The 21,172-nt window shown below is 41.2% G+C and overlaps 1 protein-coding gene across 3 annotated transcripts; it reads left to right on the top strand.

Moving 5' to 3' along the window:
• Positions 1-4,367: 4,367 nt before the first annotated feature.
• Positions 4,368-18,004, top strand: LOC310877868 (14-3-3 protein beta/alpha-1-like). Of its 3 annotated transcripts, none has more exons than XM_083791844.1 (6): positions 4,368-4,524; positions 5,888-6,352; positions 13,260-13,383; positions 14,501-14,664; positions 15,379-15,474; positions 16,882-18,004. In XM_083791844.1, the coding sequence occupies exons 2-6, from the start codon at positions 6,059-6,061 to the stop codon at positions 16,954-16,956; spliced, it is 753 nt and encodes a 250-aa protein (XP_083647970.1). In that variant the 5' UTR covers positions 4,368-4,524; positions 5,888-6,058; the 3' UTR covers positions 16,957-18,004. The 3 variants fall into 3 exon arrangements, with proteins under 3 accessions (XP_083647970.1, XP_083647972.1, XP_083647971.1); XM_083791846.1 differs by having other exon boundaries at positions 4,435-4,520; XM_083791845.1 differs by lacking the exon at positions 4,368-4,524 and having other exon boundaries at positions 5,725-6,352.
• Positions 18,005-21,172: the final 3,168 nt, after the last annotated feature.

Below are 21,172 nucleotides of genomic sequence, written 5' to 3'. Positions count from 1 at the left end.
ACACACACACACACACACACACACACACACTGCACATAGTACACGTACGTCTGCGCCGTCTGTGTGCACACACACACACACACACACACACACACACACACACACACACACACACATGCACATGGGGGTTACAAGTTAATACAATACCTAGTGAATTACAGTAGCACATGACATTTGTATAATTATTATATACGTATAATGCATGAAATATGCAGTCACTATGTGAAGAAAGACAAAAGAAATGTTTTCTTGACTCATTGTACTTGTGAGAAGCATGCAAGCTAGATTCATGAGCTGTTGACATCAGCAGAGGAGAGGTAGCTTCTAAATCCTATTTGGTTATTCAGAGATAGTCTCCATTGGCTTTAATTAGAGCCAAGACCCAGCTGCAACCAAACAGTACATACTGTATGTGTGCATGGATGTGTGCGTGAATTCCTAGCGTGCGTGCATGCGTTTGTATGTATGCGCTCGTGCATTTGGGCGCGTGTCCGTCCCTGACACACAGAGAGTGAGCACCTCAGCATGTTTTAATTAACTAATTAGTGTGCAGCAAAAGGATGTGAACTGGAGCAGTACGGAGGCCTGATTGCCATGAAGATCCCTCCCAGTACTGGTTAGTGTTGAGTTGTGAGACCCAATACTGGGTTCCTGCAGAGCACTGAGAACTGTACTTTCAGTCTGAAACGGCAGTGTCAGGCATCAGAGGTGCCTGATTCCCTGATACCGCAGTTTCTGGCTTTGGGGTTAGGGGTCAGGGTTACGGTTGGGTTTACGGACGTTAGGTTCCACATATTAGCAGTGCAATCTCCGGCTCTGCAGGTACTTCTTACTTGGGAGACCACCCTCTGGCTCTACCAGTAAAATAATAAAGCACGTCAGCGTTTTATTGTTATTTTACAGACTACAGTGCATTTACTGTATAACAGTATATAGTATTTTGGATTACAGTTTATGACAGTAGAATAAGGATTTGTGGTAATGTTATGGTAGTGTGTCCAGACATAAATAATATGTAGATGTAGGAATTAAAATTAGCTTTTAACATTGTAGGATGAATACATTATCGAATATCATAATAGGTAGCTGGTAAATGTTTTTCAAATTCTATGTATCACTACTTTTATCTCCCCACCTACAATGATATAACCCTAACCCTATAGGGTTAGGGTTATATACACACACGTGTGTGTGTGTGTGTGTGTGTATGTACATATTCATGCATGCATATCATGTGCACGCATGCGTGTGCTGTGTCAAAATCTAATTGCATGCAATATTAATGATACCCTCCTGTGGATAGATGGAAATAGAATAGAATTTGACCCATATCCTAAACCAATGCTCCATTATCTTCCACTCTAGTATGTTTTGTGTAGCCTATAGAAACATAGACTTCTAAGATACAGTATGTCCTCCATTTCTCCCATCTCATCATTAGCCAACTAGAAAAAGTGACCTTCTGGGCACAGGTCTCCACCAGGAGGATAGGAGTGTGAGTACTATAAACATGTTTTTTTTGTGTGTGTGTGTGTGTGTGTGTGTGTGTGTGTGTGTGTGTGTGTGTGTGTGACGCGACTTGGCTTGTTGTACCGGAGATTAGCTGTCCACAGACGGACGGATGGACGGAGTGCAAAACATACTCTCTCCCCGCGCCTTCGGCCTGGTGGAGACAATAAGCTAATGGGAATGAAAAGAAGCAATACATAGGGCATGGACTCTGTATACTTTGATCCTTATTCATTTTTTTGTTTTCATATTATGTTGACAGGCTACTCTTCAGTCTTCAATAGATCAACTGAAGTAATATGGAACCTTATTAAAGTCCTGCCTGCAAATGACATGTCGCTTGCCTATAAAAGAACTGATCAGTTCTATTTGGCAAGTACCATCCTTGCTCGACGGAGTATATAAATTAGCCTTAACATCCAGACAAGAACCTCAAAACTAGAGCTGAAACCTTGGGACTTCCCAACCCATTAACTATGGCTATTAATAAACATCTGCCATGGAATTTGCACTAAATCCATGTCTGCAATAATGGGGAAAGGTGTACTGCACAAAATTCATCATTTAATAATCAAGAAACTGGCTGCCCAATGTCATCTTTGATACATAGGCTACAGAAGTTAGGCAGGTGTTGAAGACAACACTCGATGAGTTATTTGCGTTACTTTTCACAAAAGGAACTGTTGGGCAAGCTACTTTAATAGTCTGACATTATATCCTTCCTTGTATGACAAATACAGAAATTAGCCGATCCACAAGCGCACAACGCATGTCGCATGACAGTTTGTCGCCAAAACAATTCAGGCGAAAGGTGAAGCATGATGTGGGTATTGGAGAGTGAGTGAGTGGAGTCAGTGGAGGAGAAAGGTGTGACGCACCATAAAACATTTATTAACAAGTAGCTGAACAACACAATAAACTTAAATGTAAACCATTTTTCTCATGATTCTATATGCTGTAACAACTAGCCTTGTCCTCAGATGAGCCCTAGAGTAATCACAATCCTCAATACATCTGGCCGGTATTTTTTGTATATCTTTAGTACGTCCAGGTTGGTTGTGATCGATACTATGCGTGTTGATTCCCACAGCACAAGTTTCTATTGTGTCTAAATTCCTGGTGGCAAACTGTCATAGACATGGCAGACTGCCATATAGACAGACTGGTAGGCCTACTGGATCTAATCTAACATCACATTGAATACAGAACAAGGTATCATCAAGACTGGATGTGTCTGGCTGGTCACATGCCTCATTCTCCTGCAGTTGCTTAAAATAAATCAAAGGTATCATATTGCTTATACAAAGGCCTTTATTTTTACTAAAATCTTCAAAATGGAACATGGTGCTGCTAACTGAATAGTAATTGATCCTCTACTACCGGTAAATAGTAAATACATAGAGCTAGCATGGCCCAGACCTGTATTATTTACAATAATACTTTAGTGCCCAGGCCGTAGCGTAACGGTCTGGGCACCGGACTGGTAATCCAGTCGCAGTGTGCCGCGGGTTCGACTCCCGGACCCGACACGGCCTTTACTGCATGTCATCCCCCCATCTCTCTCCCGTTTCCTGTCAGCCTACTGTCTGTCTCTTCAAAAATCAATAAAAGGCGTAAGCCGCAAAAAAAAAAATAATAATAATACTTTAGTTTTCAGAAATAGGGCTTAATGCCATCCACTTAAAGGTATATTCAGTGATTTCACTCAAAAAGCCTTACGTTTCGTTTTTTGCTGGGACCCAAGCCTTTCATCCAATCAGGATAGAGAGCCAAAAACGAAAACTAAGGTTTTTTGACCCCCAGGGGTTAACTGGGGACAGGGAGGAACTCCTTATATGGTCAGCACACTCTATAGTAGAGAGGATTATCACAACAAAACAAAAAAATAAGTGATATTTGAATTAAGTGAAATCACTGAATATACCTTTAAACCAATGCACTCGGGCATATCATATCAGACAATGAAACTGCATGGCAGGATGAGCAATTATGCATAGCAGGCAAAATAATAAAATAAACTGTAACTCTGAGACTCAAATCGAACAAAATGGACCTTATAAGAGTGACTGTCCAACACTCTCAGTGTTAACTGAACTGAGGCTTTTTACAGTGTAGATTGGGGTCCCACCGTCCCATGGATAAAACATGGTATGAAATGGGGCTCTGTGGCCTATTATTGCATGTGAAACTTGGGGTCATTGATGAAAATCAATCAGTTGACAATCACATCAGTCAGTGGCTTAAGAAAGATGTCTAATGTAAAACAGTGGTTCCCAAAGTGGGGTCCGGGGACCCCCAGGGGTACCTGAGGGAGTTCCAGGGGGTCCCCCAGCTAAATGATAGTGTGGAACCAAATGGACCATTATGGGTCTGTAACTCTCAGAGTTAAGATAACATTGATTTTACAATATAAATTGGGGGTCCCAGAGATAGAAATGTCATTAAATGGGGGTCCGTATATAGCCTAATGCATTTCAAACTGGGGGTCCTTGAAATTAAACAGGTTGAGAATCAGTGGCATATCTTTTCAAATGGGGGTCCGCGGGGCTAATTATTGTCAATTTTGGGGTCCATGACATGAAAAGGTTTGGGAACCGCTGATGTAAAAGACGGGCAGTTAGTTGCTAAAGAGTGCCACACCCGCTCCTGCCTGGTGCTGGTGCCTGCGATGTGGGAGGAGGCGTGATTGGAGGACAATCGCCATGGCAACCCGGTGACGTCTTCTCCCTTGCTCTAATTGGAGGAAACCCCGTGGCCCCAGCTGCAGCCTACCGGCCTGTCAAACTACCCCCTCAAGTCCCGCCCCTTTCCCCCGCGCAAAACATCTACTGGTCGATATTTCGAAACATCTCCGTCGATCAATTTATATAGGAATTGGTGATTGGACGACAACGGCTTGGTCGCGACGCCCCGTTTAGCAAGTTCGGGTGGATTTCAAGGCTGCTGCTGTTCTTTGCCTTCCGACCAATCTCTCAAATCGGATCAATTTTGTGGAGCAAATTTGGATCTCAGTAGGTCAGGATCATTCATTATTATGCTTTTTGCTTGCACGTTTCCCCCCCCTTAAAATGGCGTTTGTGCTAATGTTGGTTTGTCGGGTGTCAACCCGAGGCATGCTTTAATGATTTGTATCAGTAGAGTTAAGAGTTACATTTTATTGAAAGGAGTGGCCCAGCTAGCTACGCTAAGCTAGCCTGCCTTCCGAGTAACGTCAGTGTGGGTTGTGTCGGGCTGCTCTTGTCTCTGCAGTCGAACGTGCTTCCAATGCGTGAGCTGTATTTTTAGAAAGCCACCTATTTAGACTAAGAACTGCCGAGGTCCTTCTGAAATGGCCATCTTAATGCTAGCCCCGTAAGCGATGCTTGATAAATCTGTTTCACGTTCGCACACTGCTCGACTACAATGTAGAATAGATGCCAACTGAAGGAGGATACGTCAGTGATGTCACGGCTAAAGCATATTTTATCGGAAGTGCTTCCGACTTTTTGGGAACCTTGGACGGTGGTAAAACAAAGTAGCCTACTCTCAATTTGTACCGAAGTAAAATTATCAATAGTGCAATATAGAAATACTCCGTTACAAATAAAAGTATTGGCTTCAAAATATACTTGAGGTACCAAAAGTAAAATTACTCATTATGCGACGCAATGTGAGCTTGTAGATCGGCTTATTTTCAAATGGACGCAATGTACTAAAATAGTGCTGAAGTGGCCTGATTGTGTTTTGTATTAATCGTAGTAACTAGCAAGTAGTAACTAATGTTAAGTACAACATTTGGATCCGAGATGTAGTGGAGTAGAGTATTGGAAAATGGGAAATAGTACTTAGGTAATTTCGAGGTATTTGTAGTACTTTACTTAAGTACTTAAGGTAAATCTACTTTCCACCACTGATCAATAACTACTCGCTTTCTTTCCGCACTTGTCGAAAGAAATGGTCGGTCGTGGGGGGTGGGTGGGTGGGTGGTTGTTTTTACTGTGGTTTGTCTTTTCCTTTTTGAGTTTGTCTTGTCTTGTTTAAAAAAAAAAAAAATCATGATTCTGTAATTGTTGTAAATGATATCTGCATTATCAATAAATAAATCTTTAAAAAAAGAAATGGTCGGTCCTGTGACGTAAGGCTACAGGGCTACTACACACACTTCCTATGTGTGACGTCACGTTCAAATCCTTTTCGCCGCCTTGGTCGCCTCACTCACTGCAACTCGTAGCTTGTTAGCAGCCAACCCAGTAGCGTTATATCAGCGGTCCGTACCGAGAGAGGGTGCGGGATTTCCGATCGTAGGATTGCTCGATTAAATCTAATTTAACGCGCTAGATAACTTAAAATGCGAGTTTAATCGGTGCATTTCTAAAGCGTATGCTTTCTCTTTTCGCAGGTTGTAACGTTACTGTGGCGTGGTGGAATCGACGTTGACGACGACTGTACTGTCTGCCCCCCTTCATTCTATTCCATTCCTTGGCAGCCTCCCATTATTCCCGGGACCCCTTTCTCTCTTTTTCGGGTGAATACTACGATCTAGGGGGGAAAACAAACATATAAATAAACTATGGATAAAACGGAGCTTATTCAGAAGGCCAAGTTGGCGGAGCAAGCCGAGCGCTACGACGACATGGCAGCATCGATGAAGGAGGTGACGGAGAAGGGAGGCGAGCTGTCAAATGAGGAGAGGAACCTGCTATCCGTCGCCTACAAGAACGTGGTGGGAGCGAGGCGGTCGGCCTGGAGGGTCATCTCCAGCATCGGACAGAAGACCGAGGGCAGCGACAAGAAGCTGCAGATGGTCAACGAATATCGGGAGAAAGTGGAAGCCGAGCTGCGAGACATCTGCAACGACGTATTGGTAAATCAAGATTTACTTTTAATGTCCTGCTGCTACTATAGTACCTGGGATTCGAACCCGCGTCTCCCGCTTGGCTATGGGAGAGGTTCCTTGCTGCTGTTATGGGCTCCTTCATAGGCTACGACATGTCAATAAGTAGGTGTCCTGAATTGGAAATATAGACACATTAGACAGGCAGACAGCCATTGCATTATTGTATGCTACCATACAGATGGATTTCAATCTTTTTTTATGTCCGGTTTGCAGCTTAAATTTATTTTCTAGTGTACACAATGAAACCTAAAGGACTTGTTTCACTTCCAATGTAAATGGGTTGCTTATTCATATCGTATCTTAGAATTTGCATAATAGTGTTGAGCCTGGGTGCTGTAGCTACACTCTTGTGTTTTATTGCATTAGATTATATTTATAGCAATACACATCATTATTGTATTGCAGCAGACAGACAAGTAGTAGATTGCCATCACGTAGTCATTAGCACTAATTGGCCAGGATTCGTGGTAGAATCAGTGATGCACATAATTGGTCAGTGTATTTTCATTACCCCCCCCCCACACACACACACACACACACACACACACACACACACACTCCCACTCCCTGATCCTTGAGGCTTGTAGGGAAGTGCTAGCACGAGACATCAGTTATTCATCCAGTCCAGTCACTATGCTGCTCCTTTTGGAATGTAGTGTCTCTTGCCTTTAGCTTGAATTTATTGTGAAAGAAAGGGGTCTTTTTCTATCAGGCTGTCTTCTGTCCACTGTCCAGCAATAGCATAGTGACTACTTTCAGTAGTCCTATATTTGTTGGGAAAGAAGCCACATTTGTTCAACAAAGCAGTTTGATTTGTATGACCATGTCATTTTGTCAGGCGTTTGGTGTCTCTTTTTTATATATATATATATATATATATGTAAATTACATGTCACGTATAGTGTCAGAAGTAATTGCGATTAACGATATTGTGATAATCATTAAAGATTAAAACTTAAAATGCCACTTTTGTTAAACCACTTTAACCCCCAGCATTCCTATTCTGAGGGGGACTTTAGCCAAAAGTAGACGATCTACAAGCTCACAAGCGTTACAACGTAATAAATATGTAGAATAGATTTGAAATAAGCACGTAGTGAGTGCTTTTTACAGGTCTGTTTGATCAAGTATAGGGTTTAAGACGGTGGTACTGAATTTGTAGCAAAACAAAAGCTTCGAATGCTTCATCCTAGTGTATGAATAATTTCACGATAAATGTAAATCTACGATATGATTTATTGTGAGCATTTAAAAAACAATCACGATAATTATTATCGTCCCATCCTGTGTGTGTGGTTAATTCAGACTAATACTAAAGTTCAGTCAAACAGTGACCCTTTAGTCCAGTAATGTGATAAAGGCATTTCCCGTGTTTCCGGCAAGTTCCTCTATTATTCTATAAATGTTAACTTGCCTTGTCTCAGGCCTGAGAGAAGAAGGAAGTATTGTGTGTAGTCCTCAAACCATTCCTTCCCTTTGGGAATCTGTAACTAGGAACAATGGCTTGCAACCATGCAAGGGTGTGAGCTGACAAAAGGTCATAGTGAATACAGCTGCCAGCAAGGTGTGTCTGTCTGGGTGGGGAAGTAAGCAAGCAGTGACACACACACACAGACAGACATGGGAAATAATTCTGTATGTGTGTGTGGCCCTGTTTGATGCTGTCACATCTGGCTCATGGGATTCTAATGTGGGTTGACCAGGTGAGAGAGTTCAGTTAACAACTTCCAACCTGGCATCCCCATTTTGGCCAAGGTATTATAGGTGAAACTTTCAAAACATCTCAGATTTTGACCTTTTGTACAATGTACAAGCTTGTAGATGGGCCATTTGTTTTATATAGGGCTCAAGTAGTAAAAAGTGCACACGTGTAAAATACCAGTATTCTCAGTACATATTCTCTTCAACAAAATGCTAATGAATCCACTCATGATAATAGCCGCTAACCAGTGAAATATAACCATTAACCAGTGAAATATAAATATTTGCAGTGGCTTGATTGTGTGCAGCTTTTCTCGCTATAGATTATGTACACAGAGTATAATCAATGACTGTTCTGCTTCTGTTCCTATGGGGGGACATCATTGACATGTTTTCACTTGTTAAATCTGAGGCAACCTTACTAGTGTATTACAGGATACCTGGTTTCGGAAGCTTTGCTGTTCAATTAGGCTGTATTCCCAGAGCTGTTGGTCTCTGTGTGGAGGGTGGTGGTCCCAGTTGATCAACCTCCCTCCTGGGGTGGGGCGAAGGAGTGAGTGAGGTGAATACATGCCTCTGAGTCTGACTCAGCCTATCTCCACCACCGAGTGTTGACTTTGCGTCTGTCGTTGCTGGAGGGCATGTGTCAGTCATACCTCATGCCTCAACTTGTCTGCGCAGCTCTGTCCTGCTAGTCGTGCATCTATTAAATCAGCAGCTGTGTGGAGACTGCTGCTAGTACCCTCTGTTGTGATGGTTTTCCACACTGACTGGAGACACTGAAACTACACACAGTAACATTCTCAGTGTTCATTTATCCATTTGTAACAAAAAAAGTGCAAAAAATAAAGGGAATCTTCGCACACTCTGATCTGTGCACAATCAATGCATTTATTTGCAAGCTTTCGGTCTATACTGACCTCCTTCAGGCATCATCATAACTGTGCGAGTGCACAAAATACAAATGGAGTCAAATGGTCCCTTACAGGTCCCATTTGGTACACGAGTGAACACTGATAATTTTACTATGCAGCAGTGTGTCATACTCCCAGCTGAGCAGAGGTTGGACAGCTGTTAAGCTTCAGAGAGAGAAGCAGACACTAGTGGCCACTGGCCAGGCTGAGTTTCACTTAGGGCGACATGTAGAGCTTCTAATCTAGACAAATGGGCTATGACCTGCAGAATTGAATCTGTTCACACACTCTTTCATAATGTGCCAATCAAGGCCCAATTATAGAGCATATTGTTGGAGCACACACAAAATAGTCAAAATCGGATTAAAAAAAAAAGAAATTATCTGCAATTGTCCAAATAGGAATCTTGCATTTAAGGTGACACCAAGACGATTGCATATTTAAAAAAACCTACCTTTACCCCATTAGCTGGTGTCATTTCAACCAGCTAGTCTTCTTGGGGTCCACATTAAAAATACTTACAAACAATTCAATTACAAATACAAAAAAATATGAAATGTCTACTCGACTTGAAACGAACAAAAATAAATTGGCTGAAAGTGTGAAAAGTACAGTCAACAAAAGGCGAGACCTGATGTTATAACGGGTGTCTAGATGCACACAACGTGTTATACACTAATCTAGGCTGGATTGCCATTCCTAAAAATGGATGTAACCTTGCCGCACACATTATTTTTCAGGGTCAAACTATCATTTGTGTTGCCATGGAGATGCCCCACATTGTTCATTCTAAATGGAATATCTCTCAGGTGTGATGAGTGATGTAATATAAATATATCCTAGACTAGTACTAGTTTTATGTGACTTTCAAGTCAATGGTTTATAGATTTCAAACTCTTGCCTAGATTACGCTTATTGAATGATTATTACATTTCTTTAGTGAAAATGGCAGATGCATTGTGAGCTTTTAGATATAGAAACATAGCTTTTTCAGAAAACTGTCAGGATGTAGAAGACATTTTTAGAATCTGATCTCAGGTCAAAATGGGTTAAATCAGACCATATCAGTTCTTGCTACATGTGTAAAGCAGTACAGACGGAGGTATTGCCAGTTCAGTTCTTATCCAGTGGCATAGGCTGATTCTGGCTGCTGTGTGATAGAGAGTTGGTGGCTGAAATCTGAGCACTGTGTGAATGCATTGTGAGTGTGGCAGCTTCTCTGCAGCATGTCTGTTGTGCAATGCATGCAATGGCAGAGGAATGTTTGGCACTTGAGACATGCGCATGCTTCGGCTGAGCTAATCTTTGTGTCAGTAAATGGGTGGGGAGTGGCTGCCGGGATTGTGTCTAGAGTTCGGGCATGGTCAGGCTCTTTCCTCCTGGAGTTTAATAAGAGAGGCTTAAAAAAAAAAAACCTTCTATATTTTTTGCAATCTTCCATTTGTTGGGCAATTAAGTCTGGTGGGAATTAAAAGGTACGGAAAACCTTTTCCAACGGATACATTAAGCTTAGTTACAGCAATATATTTTTTGCATTGGTAGTCCACCTGGAAAATATATATAATTATGTGTGTGTGTGTGTGTGTATATATATATATATATATATATATATATAATGCTCATTATATAATATGCTACCAGTTTTGTCTACTCTGTCTAGACTGTTCAGAAATAGGGATGCACCGATCCGGCTTTTTGGCATTCGATACCGATTTCGATACATGGGGGTCCAGTATCTGCCGATACAGAGTACCGATCCGATACCCCCCACAAAGAAACGTAATAACCTATTAAGCTGTATGCCTCACTGTGTGGAGTCTGGAATCATTATTTTGTGTAAGGCAACATCAAGGCTTGACTTAAACATTACTTTCCCAACTTTGTAAAACAAAATGTAACAAACAGATATAAATGCACTGAATTATTTATTAAATAACTGCAACAATTAGACCAGGTTAATGTGTGCGCAGGCTAGCCTGGCTGCATTCCACATGTTATACTGTCAATACTACACTGCTGTGTCACAGAGGAGGTAGAGTTGTTTTCATACTGTAATTACACATAATTATCGGATCGGATCGGATAATGGATCGGCCACCGATCCGATACCCGATCTAGAATATCGAGTATCGGATCGGTGCATCCCTATTCAGAAACTTGCTTACCAGTGACGCCACCGACACAGTTGTTTTTACTCGGGATTAGGTCTGAGGTGTATTGGGAAGCAGCTTCATCTGGGTTGAAATGAGTAATCTGATCTCTAAATCGGTTAACTTGACCATAAGCTCTGATTTCACTGACGCCGATTAGCCATAGTAATCTGCCATGGTGCGATAAAGTAGCATGGCTAAGCCTTTAAACATCACTCACTTCTGGGCCTTTTGACATATTCTTTGTTTTATTCGAATTTGTGATCTTCCTTCCATCTTTTTTTGTTTTTGTTGTTTAAAACAAAAGTAGCAACATTCAACCCTTTTTTACAGCCTACTGAGCCTAGCCCTAGATCCTGAAAAACACGACTACAAATTCATTTCTCAAATTAGGCATTTGATCTCAATTAATTCTGTAGTCCTGCAGTGTATATAGTGCAGTGATGCAAATAGCCTGCATCCTTAGACTCACTAAATTGAGAGAGGACGCAATCATGTCACACTCTGGGGGTCCTGTGATGCAATACTGTACTCGGTACTGTACTCTAACATCGTTGAAGTAGGACCCATAAAATGTCCCTGGGACTCATCTAAAAGACCACCCCTGCCTGGGTCCCGGGACCCATTACATTGAAAACTTATTTACATCACTGATGGTGACATTGATCACACAACTCAGAATCTGTTGAAAAGGTGTATATATGGTCAGCCTTTTGCAGAATGAAGTCTTCTTTGTACTTTTGAACCTGTGCTGGTGTATGATGAGGCCACATCACTATGGGGTCTGGGATCAAGTTCCTCAATGAATAAAGGCAATTCAAAACTTGCTCGCTATTTTTAAATAGCTCGCCTTGTGTTTGAACTTGAGCCCTATTTAACCCATTTTGGGGCGGGAACCCCTTTTGGTGTTAGCATTATGTTATGCTTTAGCTATTTAAAAATAGCAGATCTACAAGCTCATAGCGCGCCACCGAGTGGCGCACTACGAGCTTGTAGGTCTGCTATTTTTGAAAAATCAAAGAACGACTGACATAGAAACATAGCTTTTTCAGAAAACTGTCGGGATGTAGAAGACATTTTTAGAATCTGATCTCAGGTCAGAATGAGTTAAATATTGCATTTGCTGGTATGTTTTAGGATGAAGTAAAGTCGTCCTTTTTGTTTATTTAATTGCACTTTCTTTGACCTAGCCAGTAAAAGAGATCCTGGAAAGGCAATATCATCACTACAACTTGCCCAAAATCATCAGCAGTAATGATCCAACAGACTGTGCTATGCAGAAATAAATGACTGAGGAGCAGTGGTAGCAGCACTGGCCTGGAATCGGGCACACACAGGAGACCTGGCCTGATTGTGGACAACTTGGAATGACTTGAGTTTGAGTTGACGCAGTGCACGGTTGCACACTGTGGCTTTTCCTTAAACGACCACTGGGCAGCCAAGCACATGCACTCACTTTCCTCCTGATGGCATGGAATTATACTCATTAATCATTGACATGTAGGCCCTATACTGTAGCAACAGCAAGAATTGAGAGGGGAGTGCTCTCTGGTGGACGAAGGTGAACAGTGATACTTGTGATGCCCATGTGTGGTTTTATCTCCATTTAATGAGTTATAACGTGCATTTGAGGGTCACAATCACTGTTGAAACAAGATCCATATAGTGGGTGACTATTGATGTGGCAGTTTTACACACACATTAAACGCGTGAGGAATCAGGAGGCGAGCAAGGTCTGTCTTGATGATCTTTATTTAACGTGCACAGCAGTACACGGATGCTGCAGCACAGGCGGGTCTCAAGGCAGGCACCATGTCACAATTCAGAGGTACAGTTTATATCAGTGATAGACCCCACCCAGAAGGAGACATGAGAGAAGGTGTTTAACTAAACATTCTGTGAAAGTCGATGTAACTATAATAAGTAGCCTAAAATGCAGTAGCACCGTTTCAGTTATTTTAGCAGTTAATCTTCTGCATTGGGTATTATTGGCCATCCTTGTGTTATTCTCGGGTGAACTGTTGGAATTGTAGATGCTGTACCTTGTTGCAGTGAAATATTGGATGCCATGCAAAATGATTGATGGTGTTTTGTCTTTTCTGTCCACAGGGCCTGCTGAACCAACATTTAATTCCAAACTCCAAAAACCCAGAGAGCAAAGTCTTCTACCTTAAAATGAAGGGAGATTATTATAGATACCTCGCCGAAGTTGCCTCTGGTGATGACAGGACAGGTAAATTGCCTTGCATTCACCATCATTCTTCAGTTCTCTACCTTGTTGTCTGTAGAGCACCTGGAATCATTTTGGCAATACTTTCATAATTGAAATGGTTGTAACCTAAATGTAATTTAAATGTCTAACTTTTACACAGGGGATTCCAAGGGATTTTCTTTCTCAAGAGCACTTCACAAGAGTAGACTGGTTGTCCTATTCTTCACAAGTGTAGACTGGTTGTCCTATTCATCTCCTAAAGGGTTCACTTAAGAGCATTTTGATTATTAACGGATTAATTATATTTTGATAAGCAAGTTTGACTTAACATTTGTTAAATTCTCATTCAGTTTCATTTTAATTATAATTTTCTAACTTGAGAGCCTTTTCCTCTGTATAAAAATATTTGTATCATGTTAAAACACCAAAAGGGGTTCCCGTCATGACTGGGTTAAAGAGCTGGAAATGAGATGGGAAAGGGTTGTTGAGTCACACTTACACGACTGCAGGGCCCCTATCTTATAGAATGGAATGATGGCGAGTGTGTGTCAGCTCACTGTACTGGCTTCCAACCTCCGACGGGGATACACATTATGTAACACACAAGAGTTCCTTTGCCCTGTGTGCCTGTCTGGACTGTTCTATAGAGCGTCGCAGTCCCTCCCCCTTTCAGAACAACGAGTGGCCCAGGAAATGAATCGCAATGCATTTGTCCCATAGGCATTTCGTGCTTTATTTATTTAAAGACCTTTTAAGCGTCGTACGAAGCCAACTCTTGTCGTGACAAATCATGACAACACACACAATATTTTGGACCAAACAAATAATTATAAAGAAGAAAAACAACAAAAAAGAGTTGTAACCTGCCGTTCTTTTCTACTTTCTAATTCTTTGTTTGGCCCGAAATATTGTGTGTGTTGTCATGATTTGTCACGACAAGAGTTGGCTTCGTACGACGCTTAAAAGGTCTTTAAATGAATAAAGCACGAAATGCGTATGGGACAAATGCATTGCGAGCCGATAGTTATATCAATCATGCCTTAAGTAATGCTTTAATAATGACAAGATTGTACTCCCATGTTCATGCATTCAATTACTAATCACGAATGTCCTCAATGCTTCTTTTGTTTGTCCCTAGCGACCATTGAAAACTCTCAGGAAGCTTACCAGCAGGCATTTGACATCAGCAAGGAAAATATGGACCCCACACATCCCATCCGCCTGGGCCTAGCCCTTAACTTCTCTGTGTTCTTCTATGAGATCCTCAACTCCCCAGACAAAGCATGTGGATTGGCCAAACAGGTTGGCAAGCATTCTTCTTTATACCTCACCCATATCGGTGTGTCTAATATAAGCGAAGGAGGGGGTAAATATTTTGTGCACACATTAACACAATCGGCGCCGGGATTCCTTCAAAATAGGAGCTCTGGGGTGCCGGAAAGACATGGCCGCTTTGGCGCTTTTACTCTGAAACCCACCCCTCGGAAACAATCCGGGGAAAAAACGAAGAAATGGTTTGCTTTACTTTGCTAGCTTACATTGCGATCGTTTTAATTTATACGTTATATGATCCAAAAAGCGTTCATATTTTGAACGAGAGACGGATGAGGAGCAGAAATGAAGCTCCAGTAAATCAGATCAAAACCACAGAGAGCGCCCTGGATTAGGAGAGACGAGGCATTCTTTCTGCCGTGCTAACAGCTAAGTCAACGGGAAGCTAATATTGCCGTAGAGCACAAAGTACAGTGGCCGAGAGTGACTGAAAAATTAAAAAAGGAAAAAAATCAGAATATTGTTCTCTCTTGTGTGGCCACGTCCTACGGATGGAAACGGTTAAAGAATCTTTAAATGTCTTGTTATATAAATGTGAAAGTAAATGGAGAGCAACACAGTTTTGGTTAGAAAATCAATTTATTTTGAGAAGCATGTGATAGTTATGGGTGAAACAGTTTTGTGAGGAAACCTTTGATTATAAAGTGTTAGTTGTCAATTATTTTCTTCTCCTTTGGCTAACAGGCATTCGACGACGCCATTGCAGAGTTGGACAAGTTAAGCGAGGAGTCCTACAAAGACAGCACTCTCATCATGCAGCTCCTCAGAGACAACCTGACAGTCAGTCAACTCCTTCTGCTCTCATGCACTCACATGACACATTCATGATCATCACAGGGACACTTGTTTATGTACATCTGTAAATGTCAGTGGTCTTGGACGGCTAGCCATTAAAGGACAACTTTAGTTTTTTTCAACCAAGGTTCATGTTTTAGGTTGTTATTAGAGAAAGTAAAAGATGAGTGTTAATTTTTTTTCATTTGCTGCTTTCTTTCGTTTTAGGGATTTTAGTTATTTTTCACAGGGGGGCGGGGGCATTCGAGCATGGGGCTAAATATGTATTTCTTTACAAAATGTTATGGTGATTTATTTTTATATTATTTACTATAGTCCTAATAAACCCCAGGAAATTACATCTGGCCACAGAAGATCACAGGATCTACTGAATGTGAAGGTAGCCTACTGGGGGAAGGCTTATACTGTGTGTATAGGCTCAATATGTCAATTTGTCATATTCAATAGATCCTGTGATCTTTTGTGGTCAGATGTAATTTCTTGGGGTTTATTAGGACTATAGTAAATAATAAAAAAAAAAAATTGCCACAATATTTTGTAAAAAAAACACATATTTAGCCCCATGCTCGAATGCCCCCGCCCCCCTGTCAAAAACTGCTAAAATCCCAAAAACGAAAGCAGGCAGAGAATGAAAGAAAATGAACACTCACCTTTAAATTTCTCTAATAACATCCTAAAACATGAACCTTAGTTGAACAAAAACTAAAGTTGTCCTTTAAGACCTCAGGCCGATTCTACAAATGCCATCTAAATCAGTAGTTTTCACATTTCAAAAGTGTAAAAGAATATCCAATGCAAAGTTCTAAAATGACACAGATGTAATGGGTTAAGGCCATTTTTGTTTCTTGCATTCTTAGATTGTATTCATTCTCGCCACACTTAAACTTAAAAATTCCTGACAAGCAAGTCATGTTATGTATATACACTTGATATTTGAATTTGTTTATTCTACAGTGTCACTAAAGTAGCAATGATAGCAGATCTCACAAGCTCAAAAGCCTTGTGAGATCTTTTCCAGCTAAAAGTTAGTGACAGGAAGCACATTTACTGCTGGATTGATTGATTGATTGAAATATTTATTAACAGTTTGTAGAATTTAGAGTACATTTTAAGCACAAACTCAATACAAAGACTGTTAATTTAACTGTGAGTGGACGACCCAATTAAGCATTACACTTGTTTACAACAGGGTCCACATTGTTCAATTCATCAAAACATTTAGAGACATACAAACATTTAGAGACATACAAATAGACATTTCTATGTAGCTAAAGAACAGAACAGGAATTCATCATATAGGAAGCAAAAAAGGGAAAAGATACATTATACAGTGAGGGGAAATGGGGGTGGGGGGAAATGACAAATGACTAATGTTGCGTTTTCTTCTTCCAGTTATGGACATCTGACAATGCTGCCGACGAGGGTGACGCTGGAGATGCTGGAGAGGCCGGCGAGAATGAGAACTAAAGCCCGATGCCAGGGTCATCTCCAAAACTACAAATAAAAACAAGAAAAAAACTTTTTACACATCCTTCATTCCTTATTGCTCCACTTAAAAACATTCTAGCAATCAAACCCATTATTGGAACAAAAGAAAATGCCGTGTATGAAATTAAATTAAACGGGTCTTTTCACAATGATTGGATTTGGTCGTAAGAAAAACAGACATCGGAGAAAAGAAACCCGCCATTCCCCTTGATTTGTGTTCTGTCTTGGCCTTCCATACGTGCAGTTTCTGCTGTAGAAGAGTATTAATGGCTTTATACTTTGTATCACGATAGTCCAGATTAGAAGGCAAAGAAAAAGATTATAAATTAATTGGGCCCCGTTGAATAACTGGAAACCCAACTCCCATCAAGTTTAAAATTTCAGAGATTTATTATTTTTGTTTTCAGTTTCAATAGGGTCAAATGTTTGTTAGATTTGAGAAATAGTGCCCCAACCCCTGTCCGTCCCTCCATCCCATTTAGTGTGTCTGTCTCTACACAGTTATGTGGTACGGTTACAGCTGCTGAAGTCCAACTTGAAACAAACATTTTAGTTCCATACTGCAGGGAAAGCCAGTGCACTGGACTAGCTGGCACCAGCTGGCACCACACAGCCAGGTGGTGCCCATTGGTTAAATTCTCACCTTTCCTCCTGGTTGTGATGCCACTCTTTTCACTGAAGCATGCCTGTGTTGGTGGGTGGGGGTGGGATCGGTGAGGTTTTTGTCAGACAAAATACTGGGACATTTTAATAAGATTATTCTGTCATGCATGTCTTTTCAAATATTACACTGGAATGGGAACAAAGTTATAATACACACCTAGTACAAATGTCCGGTTTAGTCTTTTCAATGCAGGTTTGTACACAACTTAAAGAGGGTGTTTGGTTAGTCCAGTGATTGTCATTAGAGATTTGGACCACTATTGTGTTTTGCCAATCATCGATTGTAGTCCCCAAAAGCCTTGTGGAACTGTTTGATGCCCTATGTATCAGCTATGTAACATGAATAAAACATTTTATAAACCAAGTCATTTTGTCTTTCTGTTACATTGTGTACTGTTGAAGAGAGCAATGACATGCACATCCCCAACCCAAATTTGGGCAGGTGCTGAGCTACGAACAGTATACAGAATAAAATTAGAAAACGCTTGCACACTATGGGTGACTGCAATGTTTTGTCCTTGAAATGTCAGTCACTTAAATGGTGCAATAAAAGCATCTGTCTCATTGGAGTCCTCGTAGTGTGCGAGTGTTTTCTTTTTAGTCTATTGTTGTGTAGCTGTTGTCATGCAATTTGCAATCCCATATAGATTGTTCGCCATCACAAAGTTAACTAATTTATGCTTAAAGGACACTAATATATAATACTAATAAAACACCACAATTTTTTACTACTCTGTGTCTCAGGAGGGCAGTGGGCAGTTCAGAAACCCGTCCACTACTGACATCATTATGGCAGATTTGTTTAAAAACATATTTAGATTTTATTATCGTGAGAATGATGGCTTCCATTATCACATTGCAACTTTACAGGAATAGAAAGCCTGCAGTTTGTATTAGCTTGGATTACCCATCGATGATCTCACTGGTGGACGGGTTTCTGAGCTGCCCACAGCCCTCCCATGAGAGACTGGGTGTAAGCACACTTGGGCGTCAAGGCGCGGCAAAAAGCAGCTTGTGGAAGGCGTCTCTTCCTCTTCCCGGTAACGCTTGCCCCTGCGGCATTCTGCTGTGTGGGTGGTGCTTACTTTCCATCCACCAGCTGTCTAAAAACCAGAAAGAGACGCCTGCCACTCACGGCGTTTGGCATCTTCGTGACGCTGAAGTGTGCCTGCACTGACTGGGTGTAAGCAAACTTGGGCTTCCATGCACGGAAAAACCTCTTCCGGGTTTTTAGACAGCTGGTGGATGGAATGAAGTTCCACCCACGTGGCAGAATTCCTCGTCGGCCAGATTCCTGGAAACGCTTGCCCCCGCGGCATTCTGTCAAGTGGGTGGAGCTTCATTTCCATCCACCAGCTGTCTAAAAACCCGGAAGAGATGTTGACCGAGTTGAATAAAGTTGTGGCATCATGAACATTAGTGAGGTAAGTTGAAAAGTGGTGAAGTGGTCCTTTAAGATTGACACATCCATCAAATGATATTTCTTTGCGTACATATAGTTCAGCACTCTTCATTATCCTTGACACATCTTTGTCAAGTAATGGGAACATTGGTCTGCCAAGTTCAATATTTTCATTCATGACAAAGTGTGTTGATATGCTAATTAAGTAAAGGTCACTGCTGCGTGGAAGGTCGGTATATTTCATCCTTACTTTATTTTGGGATTCATGCTGGATATAGCTTTGCCATGCTGTGTGAATTTAAATTATAGGAGCAATAATAAACATGTCATTTTATCACAGTTTAAACTTTAAATTCTGTGGGTAAACGACTCAAACGCAACCTAGGATATTTAATTGTTGCAGCCTGCATATATTTTTGTGATTTTAATTTTGGAGGAAAAAGGAAAAGTCAACAAAAGAACAAGATTTTTGTACAGGCGCAGGATCACTCATCAACCATGCATGCACTGTGCACCCCTCAATAATATTATAGCACCACAGAGGCCTTAAAAACAAGAATCCCTAACCCTAAACAACTTGGCCTTACAACTCATTTAACCCCTGCTTATTTCGCCAGGGTGGGATGCATTGCTCAGGTAGCCTACAGCAACTTGCAATGGGCCTGGTCTACAAGATACACTACACACTAGCTACAGTGATAGACACCTCCCACAATATTACAACACCAGAGGGAGCTCCACAAATCATGTTCAACCCAGATTTGGCTCAAACTTTATTTATAAAGCACATTTACAAAGACCAAAGGTCAACCAATTGGTGCTGTACAAGATCAGATAAAAGAAGAATAAGACAAAATAGTATGGTATAACAACACAAACAAAAGAGCATCAAACTAGAAAAAGTGCCCTTCCGGGCACAGGTCTCCACCAGGTTATCCACAGATCCGTGCAGTTAGAGGTAAAAACACTTTTCGGCCAGTTATAGCGCCACCTTGAGGCTGAGTTGAAATTGTTCATGTGGCATTTCGTCCTCGGCCTAGTGGGATTGTGGGTGCACAATTTCACGGAAATCACGCGATGTGTTCATGATTTGCAGCATTTTGTTTGAAACTGAGCACTCCTGTGAACTTTGGAAGCCAATCTTAACCAATCAGGATGGAGTCTGATAAATCTGAAAGACCCGTTTCGTTGAATGGCTCTAGAGAGACTGTGTACCAATTTGCGTGATGTTTGGACAAAATCTGTAGGTGTACTGTGCAAAAACTTGTTTTGCACAAAGCGGCCTCCTGGTGGCGCTATAACAGGCCGTTCTGGAAAGTTTGGGGCAGAGGTTCATCGTTGGCATCCAGGGAGTGTGTGTGCAAAATATGGCATCGACCGGGTTAACGGTGGCCGAGATTAGCTGGTCACGGACACACGGACGGACGGACGGACACACAAACGGACGGACGGAGTGCAAAACATACTCTCCCCACATGCCTTCGGCCTGGTGGAGACAATTACACAGTACAATCAAACAAACCAAAATTGAAATCCAGAATCAAATAGAGTTAAAAGATCTCTCATGGAGAAAGAAATGAGAGGACTTGAAAGCTCCTAAGGAGCGAGCAGACCTAATCTGCGGGGGCAGACTGTACCAGAGTTTGGGGCCGGCCACTGAGCTTTGCTCGGTCACCTCTAGACCTGTATTAGTTGAGGGCAAACGGGGGTAGATGTCACAAAAATATGGAATGCATTCCATACCAACAGTCATAAAGAAGTGTGATGATTATTGTGATCCTTAATTACTCTGCTTCAAAACAGCACTTACAGCCAGGTGGCTACATGAATATAAACTGGATGGCAGATGTTTCCTGACTGAAATATTAAATATTAGAACACATTTTGTGAGAAATGTCATGTGACCTCTAATTTATTTTATTAAATTAAAAAGGTAGTGCATCAATTGAATTGTATATATATATATATATATATATATATATATATAAAAAATATATATATCTCCTGAATGTGACATTGTGACTGTGACATAACTTAACATGTGTCTCTTTTTTCGCAGATAAGTAAGCCTGGGACCGAGGCTATAGTCTCTTTTAGGGTCCGGATGTTTTCTCGTCAGACTAGCCTACT

The sequence above is a fragment of the Protomyctophum parallelum genome (assembly GCF_964188405.1).
Source record: "Protomyctophum parallelum genome assembly, chromosome: 20".
NCBI lineage: Eukaryota > Metazoa > Chordata > Actinopteri > Myctophiformes > Myctophidae > Protomyctophum > Protomyctophum parallelum.
Note: the sequence above shows the minus strand (reverse complement) of the source record. Positions and strands in the feature narration are given on the sequence as shown.

Coding starts and splice junctions, on each gene's coding strand:
- LOC310877868 (XM_083791844.1), top strand. CDS start 6,059: ATGGATAAAACGGAGCTTATTCAGAAGGCCAAGTTGGCGGAGCAAGCC. Junction 13,384..14,500: donor CTCTGGTGATGACAGGACAG/GTAAATTGCCTT, acceptor GTTTGTCCCTAG/CGACCATTGAAAACTCTCAG. Junction 14,665..15,378: donor CATGTGGATTGGCCAAACAG/GTTGGCAAGCAT, acceptor TTTGGCTAACAG/GCATTCGACGACGCCATTGC.